The sequence below is a fragment of the Castanea sativa genome, chromosome 3, assembly GCF_040712315.1.
Source record: "Castanea sativa cultivar Marrone di Chiusa Pesio chromosome 3, ASM4071231v1".
In the NCBI taxonomy this organism is placed as follows: domain Eukaryota; kingdom Viridiplantae; phylum Streptophyta; class Magnoliopsida; order Fagales; family Fagaceae; genus Castanea; species Castanea sativa.
The window spans coordinates 2,995,696-3,006,829 of NC_134015.1; the positions used below are offsets into that span (position 1 = coordinate 2,995,696).

The following is an 11,134-nucleotide window of genomic DNA, read 5'->3' on the forward strand; positions in this document are numbered from 1 at the left end:
TTCCCTGGCCTTTGGAATGTATTATGTATGGCACTATATGGCTTTGAATGACAGTTGGGGACTCAATAGAAAGATTCTATACAACCTTGGATTTAGTAAACTGGTTGTTTTGATTAACAGTTAGGAGTTCTGTCACTGCAATCTTTATCCACTGGGCCAATAATTTGCTACTCATAGATATAGATAGACAAGTCAGCATTAGATATATGTGATAAAGACAAAGCTAATAATTACTTCTCAACTAAGGCTTCACATGTCAACCAGAAATGCAGTCGATTGTTGAAAAAATCAAGTAGTACTTTTTATTTTTTATATCAACGAAGTTTGGAGGAAAAATCAAGCACTTTGTCATACTACATTATTCTTTCTTTTGGTAATTCATTATCTTTCATTATCAAGGCATGCCTTTTAACATTTACCTTCATCATTTTTCTTTAAATTCACGACTCATTTAATTTACCAAGCTGTCCATGTGTGAATAGTGCAAAATTATTTTTACATAACCCATCACTGACATTATTTTTATTGTGCGTCAATCACATAATGTCACCTTAACAATAGTGAAGAAAGTGAAATTTTGTATCACTATAATTGTTGTTATTGAAAAGTGTTGGATGTAAATGTAGTATATCTAGGAACACAATTTGGGAAAAAGGCGCAAGCCAATTTGGCCAGTGTGCAAGAGGAGGCGATGCAGCATGCACATGGACATGCCCAAATAACCTCCTTTGGGCATAAAACATGCCCTTAGCAGTCCCATGTATGTTTGTGTATATATATATTTTATAAAAATTTAAAAAAAAATTGTCTTGCCAGTTTTTTTTTTCTTGCGAAAGTATGTCATGTCAGGCAATAGCCCTAACTAACACGATTTCCTTTTTCATTTTCTAATATCATATCAAAATGAAACATTTAAATTCTTTTTAATATGCAAGACTAAGACCATATCAATTTAATAAATTGAAACTTACCGGTTGATGTGGTGACCTCTCTACAAAAATTCAGAGAGCTGGCTAAAACTATCACTGCCTCTTGAGAACAATTACAAATTAAGCTACTAGTCTCTTTTTTATTCCAACTCTTTTTTTTTTTAACGTGGAAATGTCAGGGTTTGAGTGTTCATTACGCTTATCTCACTTTGCTTGGTCCTTAATTATGTTGCCTGGTTCAATTCCAGGCTCAGATGTGGAAACTTTCCCATCTTCTTAAATTATTACTGCAAAGTTCAAAGTTTCTTTAATAATATATGTATGGGTTCAAACTTCAAAACATTTTGTCAACTAATAGTAAATACCATTCAATTTTTTTTTTTTTTTTATTGGTTTCATATTTCATCAAAATCCACTGTTGCATTCCAAACTATTGAAACTTTGAGAAGTTCATCAAGTTTAGGTATCATTAGACTAAATGATATGCCATTATATGTTTTCAATTCACATACAAATTTAGTTAGCAAATATGAAATCAAATTGCACTAAAGAAAGATCAATCAAGAAATCCCTCCCACCAACCCCACCTACCATTAAATTAATATGTCCACATGAGTTTGTTTACTTTTCTTTTTTTTTTTCTTTTTAAATTTTAGCAATGAAGATTTCACACGCTTAAAGATTATTATAGTAGCTTCTTCATAGTCAAGGAAATGCAAATCATGAATAAGATTGAATGAATAAATTATCATAAATATTCCCTTCTCCTTTTGAATGTATATATGCATTATATGGTGCATGAAGCTGAGTTACAATTTGATGCATCAACCATGAGAAAACCATACCTATTGTTACAACAAATTATAAATGGTCTCAGATCATGTTTTTTTGGGGATCATGATAAGGGTTCCTATGCATACTGTATGATAACTTACCTTTCAGTGTTATATATTTTATTAATATATAGGAAACATCCAATGAATTTTCAAACCCACCACGTTTGTCGCAGTTTATTCGAAGTTATCTAAACCAACTAATGACATTAAAGTCATTGCTTTTTTAAAACAAAAAAAAAAAAAAATATATATATATATATATATATATATATATATATATATATATATATATATATATTTCTTTCAAACTTTCCAAAAACAATAACAAAGCTCTCAAAGTAATTAATGTGTAATAAATGATCTTGACACGGCAATCATGCCCCATTAGAGCATCCACATCAGTTGGTGGATAGTCATGTATAATGCAAAAATTTCTCAATTTTACACATTTTGAACAAAAAATCCCCTACATCAGTGGAGCTAAAACTAGGTAAAATTGTGCAAAACCATCCACGAGCTACAGTAACCGTGTAAATACACACGGCTACTGTAGCTCGTTTATACAATATTTTATCATTTTCTCTTTCGCTCGTTTTTTTCTCTCTCTGATCCGTGCTCAACAGACTTCATTCTCTCATCTTTTTCTCAACACAGAATATACGCAAAGATATATTTTGCTCAAAAAAAAAAAAAAAAAACACAGACATACACAAACAAACACAGATCGGTGCTTGACTGGTCGGAGCTTGTGGGTCTTGTCGGGGATCGGAGCTCGCAGATCGCGATCGAGCTCGTAGATCGCCGATCGGAGCTCGCAGATCGCTGATCGGAGCTCGCAAATCGCGATTGGAGCTCGCGGATCGTGATCTGAGCTCGTGGTCGGAGAGGGAGTTGATCGAGAGGGAGAGGGAGAGGGAGAGTTGATCGAGTGGCAGAGGGAGAGGGAAAGTCTGAGAGATGGGTATAGAGAGAGAGAGCAAAAGTCAGAAATGAGTTAGGAGAGAGAGAGAGCGTAGTAATTATATGAGGTAGTTGGGAAAATAATAAAATATTAAAGAAAATTGATTATTTAATTAAAAATGGTGGTAGGATAGATGAACTGATGTTGGTGTTTTGTAAAATTAGATGGGTAAAATAGAAAAAGTTGGTTTTTAGTGTAAAAGTGGATGTGTAAAATGAAAGAACTGATCCGGAAGCTCTAGCAGGCCCTTCTGAATGTACCAATTAGATAAGTCCACAATAATAAATTAGACTCGTACTTCATTAAAAAAAAAACAAACAATTCTTTTTTTGCTGAATTAAAATGAAATTCTTTACATTTTTTTTCCACGCGTAATGTAGATAACTAAGAGCAAACGAGCAAATAATGTAATTTCGGAAGAAAAAAAAAATTAATGGTATTTATCTTTAGGAAATGAGGTTTAATTTATGGGAAAATGAACTATGATCATTTTAATATTTTATGCTTATAGGCATATAGGTATTTTAAAATAAAAAATTTATAAAATTGCCTCTAAGAAGATTATAAACTTCAAAATTTTTGAATGTTGGGTTGTCTAGGTCACTATTGGTGTACCATCATTTAATAGTAATTATGGTTTGCATGGTCTCTATTAGGAAGGTGTAGCTATAAGGGCAACTATCTTCCTCCTCCCAAGGCCCATCACCAAAAGAAAGAAAAAAAGGTCAAAAGTCCATTACTTTGAAATGTTATAATTCATAACTTTGTATTTAATGTAAATTGTTTTCTTTTTCCTTGAAAATGACCCTGGAAAAAAAAAAGGATGTATTGTACCATTTTTAATGTATATTGTCTTCTAGTTAGGAGTATTTATTACCAGAGTTTGAAATCCCCCCTTTCTCCTCTCCCTTTCTTATTTTGTTTAAATTTTTGACAAAATGTGGACTGAATATAGAAAAGGTTCAAATGCATCAATTTTTCAAAAAGTATGCAACTAAACTCCATTTTTTTTTTAAATCCTTTTTTTTACAACACATTGAGAGAGAGGGAGATTCCAATTCAAAATTTCCTTAGTAGAAGAATTAGACAATGTCAACGAGTTACAAAACTCTCAATAAATGAAGACCATAATTTAGTTTGACATGGAAGTATCATTTGTCATTCAATGATGGGTATTCAATCTTTGAGTTCACATGAAATGGATTTGCGCTGAAGAAAGATTACTTTACAATCTTCCTATTCTCAAAAATAATACTAATAATAATACCATCTTCCTACCAATCTCTCACCTCCCAGAAAAAAAAAAATAATGGTCAACATGATTTTGTTTGCTAACTCTTCTTTACGTAGCAATGAAGATTTGACACGATTAAAAGGATTTTATTAACTTCTACATTAGTCAAAGAAATGAAAAGGAATCTCTTTTGAATATTGCAGCTATTAGTATATGAGTAACATGAAGTCTAGCTAGTTCCATGCATCTAATAATGCAAAGACCATACCTTTTTCCAATACACAATTTTAAATAGTCTTAGATCAAGTTGTTGCAAGGATTATGGTAAGACTACCTATGGGCTATAGTGTACTAGCTCTATAGTCTATTGTCTTCTATTAGGGTGAGTTTGACATTAGCTTTTATGTACAGCTTTTTAAAACCTCATTTTTTCTCGTATTTTTTTACTTTTTCAAATTTTTTTAAGATACAAATATACTTTAGCACACTTTTAGCAAAAAAATTTTAACAAAAACCTAAATAAATTGTTCCCAAACGAACACTTGGTATCGTGTATTTGATACATAAAATGTTCAATGAATATTCAAAATCACCATGTTTACAGCATTTTAAATCTGACTCAACAAACCAAATTAAAGTTCTCTTCCCCTTTCTTATCTTTTTCTCAAAGAAATGAAAATGAAAAGGCATGCCACATGCTACTCATACAATATATATACGCACACTCGAGATGAGCTTGCCACAGCTTGTTTCCCATTTACACGCCAAGACAACTTCTGAAAATTTCACATGCTGAACTACGCTCCATTTGCTTAGGTGGTGGACAATGTTTTTCGTATTTTCTAATCTTTGGTAAATTGGTGTGATGGTTTTCTATGTTTTAATGGAAAATAAATCCAATAGAAATGAAAATGTTTACCACTTTTGAAACATTACATTTTCCGTTGGTTTTTTTTTTTTTTTAAGAAATTCATAAACGTGCCCTTACCCCTTTTAGAGAGCAGTGGACATTTTCTGAAATGATACATACTCAACAAACTAGGCAAACCATCAAAACTAGTCAAACCATCACGACTCTACTCCACACTGCAAGTACTTCTCCAAATTTAATCTCTATCTTCGCTTCTCTCACTCCTCAGAGGCTAAATGTTGATCAGCATTGATAATAAAAATAAATAAAGAAATGAATTCTTATTCAATTGTTTTCCCACTTAATTTTTTGAATAGATTTCAATGTGAGATCTATTTTCCAATTTGAGGCTCTTAAATGGTCCCAAAAAATTAAATTTTATTTGGTGTTCGTATCCATGCATAGAAGTTTTTGTTTATATAATTATTTTGAATTAAAAGAAATATTAATGATAATTGTACAAATCACATAATAGAATATGTTTTCTGACCCATTTTCAGGATAGCAATCAAACACAAGAAAATAAGTCAGTTTTCCAGAAAATATTTCCATCAAAACGAATAGAGTGTTAAATTATTTACATTTTTTTCCTCATAAAACTTGGTGATGCTTTGGAGGCTACTTCATTGACAGTTATGTCACATACTCAAGGTAATCTTGGTAGATGGATTTGAAACTAACACTTATAAGTCTCATTCATTAATTCTTATTTCACTAAATAAAAAAAAATCTTCAAATTTTTTTGTATGCAAGACTGCAACTACTACTACTAATATATAAGTGCAAGCGAGGACTTTGCTTACAACTTAAAGAACCATTGATGTAAGTTAACAAATATTGGGGAAAAGACAAGAGTAACTCAATACAAAACATAGACATATTGGATGAACCTGGTTTCTTACTTTCTTCTGTAATAGAAATATAACAATCTCGTCTAAATGACTTTCTGTTTATCTCATGACCCTGCTTAATTAGAAATCAGGTCCTCATCTTTAAAAGCATGCATGGGGCTGCAACAAGTGACATCCACCATTGAAATAACCACAAACAAGGCACCAATGATCAAATTTGATATGCGGTTAATTCCAAGGAATATGTTACTGTTAGTGGTGCAGGACAATATTGCTTTTGTCCCTGGCTACTTATAGATAGATCAGTGGCCTTCCACTTTCCAAATAATAGAATGAAGAAACCTTTGTCTCAGATTATGCAATTTCAACAATTCATCTGACTGATAAAGCAATCACATAACATCAAGCTGCCTCGTACAATTGTCCAACTAGGCAGTCATTTAACAAGGAAATAAGGTTAGCAATTACATAAAATAAATAATGTGACAAAACTGGGCAAAGTACATATTTAAACTCAGCACTTCCTAGCTACTTAAGGTCCGTTTGGATAGAACTTATTGCTGAAAACTGAAAACACTGTAGCAAAATAATTTTTAAATGTGTGAATAGTGATGCGAGACCCATTTTTAATAAAAAAAATTGATGAAAAAGTACATTAACAGTGCGTGCACAGTGCTGCACAGTGCGCACATGTCCCCTCTGCAGCAAAAAAAAAAAAAATCAAAACGTGGACGCAGCAATAAGCTGCATCCAAACGCCCTCTTAGTAACTGAGAGCTCATGCCGCCAAAAATCAGAAAAAAGAAATAACATTTCTACAGGAAATTGATCCAATGGTTTCCTATAGACTAATTTTCATGTGAGAATAGTGAGTTTGTCATGTTGATAATTTCATCTTACATGATGATAATTTCATCTTGTACTCTTCATGCATATTAAGGCCTAAAACACTTGTCACGATGGATAATTGATGCCTAGATGAAGATGTTCAGCATTTTTTTTTTTTTTTTTTTGTGACAGCTGAGAGAGGCATAGTGATGGTCAGAAAACACCACGATTCCATCAAAAGAGGGATTTTTCTCGGAACATAATTTTCCCTCCAACTCACTATATGGCATTCAACTGATCATCCACACGTGATCAATTTAATAGTCAAGTTACTTGATTAAATATGGCTTAACATGTCATGTGATTAAAGTACATGTGTTTAATCATCTAAATGCCATGTAATTGGTTGGAGGAGATTTCTTCAAACCAATTTAAAAGAAAACTGTCCTTTTACTTGGAGTCCTCATGTTTTGCTTTTAGCAACAGACCTTTGTATAAAGCACCGGGCAACTGAAAGGGTGAGATACCAGCCCCATGAATATGAATTGGCCATACTGATGCCCGCCAGAAATCCATAGAATCATGTCCATGCACAAAATTCCAGTTTGCACCTCATAATAGCAAAAAATCTAATATCATATTATCTCACCAATCACCATAATGTTGTGAGAATCTTCCTCGGGCCTAAAAGTCCACCAGGAAACAAAGTAGGCCCTTTTGGTATTATTGTTGCAATGCCTGGCTGGCCCATAAAGGCAGAGGTGCACAAAACGTTACTGGAAGACCAGTAACAGGGTGCTCAAACGACAAGCTCTCTGCATGAAGTTCATGCCCATCATAACTTCTCCCTTTCCACTCTTTGACACCCTCATATTTCACATCCCCTATAATAGGAATTCCAAGATACTGGCAATGCAAGCGGATTTGATGTGTTCTTCCATTCCGAGGATAAGCTCTAACCACTACCTCATCCCTCTTCACATCACTGTCTGTTACAGCTTTTTCTTCAACTACTACAGTATTTTCTTCATCTTTCCTAAACTCAGATCTCTCTTTGAAGCACCCTTGTCCATTTATTGATAATACTTCAAATGACGTTTCCATGTCTTTGACCATTGACCCACCTGGTAATACCCGGCCCACATCTGATGCAGCATACACACGATAAGCCCCAAATTTCGACCGTCCATGACCTGATTTAACGGTTATTTTTTCCCATTTTGGAGCTGGACCAATGCAGAGGGCAATGTATGTTTTGGTAACCTTGTGATCAGTGAATGCCTTAACCATCTTAGAAGCTACTTTGTGGGACTTCGTTATTAGCATAACACCACTGGTGTCACGATCAAGTCTATTAGCAAGATGAAGCTCTGGAGGGCTCCCTACATTGAAACAGTTTAACTCAGTTCCATATTCAAGAAAAAGCTATGACTTAATCTGTCAGAAAGCACCATTAATAGTTCCTGTTAATTAAAGAGCACATATTTAGCATTCACAAATCCAATCAAATGTATGGTTTGCTGCTTACAGAATCTAGTTATGGACATCAGATGGTGTTAGATTTCACATAAGTTGTTGCAAAATGACTTGAAATATCTATATTCATACTAATCTTGTGTAAGATGCATTTCAATTTTATTCACTAATCATCAAACCCTGTATATGTAAAGGAAGCAATATTGAGAAGCAAATTCAAAACACATTCGGGCAATTTAAGAAACACTTTTTAGCAATCAAATAAGCTTTACACGACTATCTCTAGAAGCTTAATCTGTCAGAAAGCACCACAAATAGTTCCAATTCATTATAGAGTACATATTTAGTATTCACAAATCCAATCAACTGTATGGTTTGCAGCTTACAGAATCTAGTTAAGGGAATCAGAGCTGTTAGAATTCACATAATTTGTTGCCAAATGACTTGAAATATCTATATTCATAAGCACCTCATATAAGATGCATTTCAAGTTTATTCACTAATGAACAAGCCAGTATACATGACGGAAGCTCATTTTACTGAGAAGCAAATTCAAATCGCAGTCCAGGAATTACAGAAACACTATAATGGTCAACTTACTCTATCGAGCACCAAAATTCTTCCGATTATCAACTTGTATTTAATAAGGTGCTGATTTTGACAACAGCCTTTTTATCAAACAGACAAAGATGAATGAACAAAACTACAACTCAAGTCCAGCAATCAGTTAGCTTCTTGTGGAGTACAATACCTTGAAAACCAAATTCAATTTACTTGGATGCACATTTTATAAAACTCCATCAAGCAATCAAAAAAGTTTTACATGAATATACTCTAGCAGCTCATCACCCTAGTAATTCTTCACTCTTAGTTATCTAGAATATATTGTTTCATTCAATCCAACAAACTTCATCTAAGTTCAACATTTCCCAACCTCTTCCCTCCAAGTTCTCGCCAAGTAAACCACCATACGGATTATAAAACCATTCACAAATATTGAATTCATGCTCTATCTTGCCCTAGTTTAAAAGAAAACACAAATGAACTCAATAGTTCTATTAGGCTAATCAATACTCCCTCAGCAAAGTTATCATTTTTATATAAGCATTTCAGCTTTCTCCATTATAGCTTTGTATGAGCTATACATAATACATATAAAACCGGCCGTCCGAGTTCTCAAACTTCATCAACTACCCACAAAATAAAAAACCGAGAACAAACCAATGGAGACCTTCACCGAGTCCCCTGACTCGCACCGAGTCAACTCGGACCCAGTGACCGAGTCAAACTCAGCCGTCCGAGTCCTCACATTCCACCGAATACCCACAAACCAAAAAACCGAGAACAATTCAAAAACAACTTCACCGAGTCAAAAAGACTAACCTGACTCGGCCGAGTCACACTCACACAGAGCCATAGGCACCGATTCGAAGACTCGTTCACAGTACCAACCCTGAGGCTTGTTCACAACAACGAACCACTGGTCCTGGTATATGACATCAGGTCTTGGCAACCGAAAGAAGGAGTTGGACTTGGCAGACATGGCTCTGCTGAGCTCTATGTCCTTGGAGATAAGAGGAGGTCGAGGAGAGAGTGGCACTGGGTAATTCTGTAGGTTTTGAAGGTCGTTTTGGGAATTGGGATTTGTGGTTGAGTCAGCTTCGCTGCTTGAGTTTGGCATGGCGGCCATGGTGGTGAAGTAGCAGGTTTGGGGTTTGGGGAACTTGGTAAAGAAGAGGGTGGGTTGTTGGACTTGGAGTCGCATTTTGTGCGAACCGTCGTCGTTTTGCTATTTGCCAATTCCATAAAATACTATTTTATTTTATTTTTGTTTTTTTTAATAAATAAATTACACTAAATATGTAAAAAAAAAAAAAATTCTCTCAATATATGGCGGTTAAAGAAACAATTCACGTATGTGGATAGTTTCCTAAATCGCTATTTAATAGGGTGGAAAATAGTTTATATATATTTTTTATATGTATCTTATTTTTATTATTTTTATCATTTTTAAAATACTTGTTTCCTCTTTATTAATAATCTCACCACTACTTATCTCGTTTATCTTTTATTTTTAATTTATTTACTAACCATGAAGTTACATTATTAGAGAATAGAGATGACAAATTTATTTTAATGACATAATTTAAGTATAAATTGCCTAATGTCTTCTTCTTCTTTCTTCTTCTTTTGAATTAAACTGTCTAATGTCTATTATATCTAACACTAAGATTACTTTTTTGTCCCAACAATAACAATCAGTAACAACCTGCTACTTAAGATTTGTTGTAAAAATATTGTGAACATATCATTTCTCTTAAAACTATATGATAGCTTTAGGATTGACTACTATTCTGACCATGTGAGGCATAACTTAATTAAAATCATATTTATAATAACTAATTACTAATTTGTGCGATGCATGGGAAAGGAATTGAGTATAATATATGAGTTAATCTTAGCTTATTTTACTTAAATCACATAAATTGAATTTGTAAATAAAAAAAATGTCAGTATAAATTAACAGAATTTGTTAATGCACATAAAATTGAAGCTATTCCCCAATATACGCTACTCTTGAACTACAAAACAGGAATTTAATACATTAAAACAGTTTTATATCCCTAAACTTATTGATTAACGGGTGTCTATTGTAGCAACCTAAAAGAGCTGAACCTTTTTTATTGGAACATAACGACTGGGGAAGGACAACAATTAATCTTTTTTTAAATCTTATTTAATCTTTTTTTTTTCTCATTTGCTCTAATAAGCACTGCATACTTATTGGGTACAAAGGAATGACAACAATTAATTTTTTTTTCAAAGCAATGGAGTTGAAAATTTTGAGACCTTATTTTCTTGTTATACAATTAAGTAGATCCTCAAATTGATTAACCGTAAAGAGCCGATTACATACTTCAAGTGTCTAATATCTACAAAATCAAGCTGTTAGAATCAATTCTTAGAGCAAATTCTAAACTTCAATCTCGATTAAAATTATTTTAAGTTGGTCAACTTATAAAGTCAAATTTGCACTCTACTCTACTCATACCTTGTTAGGCTTAAATGTGGACTTCAAAATTATCAGGTGGCTTATATATAAGCTAAAT

The 11,134-nt window shown here is 33.3% G+C and overlaps 1 protein-coding gene across 1 annotated transcript; it reads right to left on the reverse strand.

Moving 5' to 3' along the window:
• Positions 1-6,141: 6,141 nt before the first annotated feature.
• Positions 6,142-9,806, reverse strand: LOC142626805 (RNA pseudouridine synthase 1). The gene is made up of 2 exons (XM_075800522.1): positions 9,408-9,806; positions 6,142-7,930 (listed from the first exon to the last, which is right to left on the reverse strand). Exons 1-2 carry the CDS (start codon positions 9,787-9,789, stop codon positions 7,272-7,274), a joined length of 1,041 nt encoding a protein of 346 aa, XP_075656637.1. The 5' UTR covers positions 9,790-9,806; the 3' UTR covers positions 6,142-7,271.
• Positions 9,807-11,134: the final 1,328 nt, after the last annotated feature.

Excerpts from the sequence above, each read along its gene's own strand:
- LOC142626805 (XM_075800522.1), bottom strand. The coding sequence starts at position 9,789 with ATGCGACTCCAAGTCCAACAACCCACCCTCTTCTTTACCAAGTTCCCC. Across the intron at positions 7,931-9,407 it reads GTGTGACTCGGCCGAGTCAG|GGAGCCCTCCAGAGCTTCAT; the intron begins GTTAGTCTTTTT and ends GTTTCAATGTAG.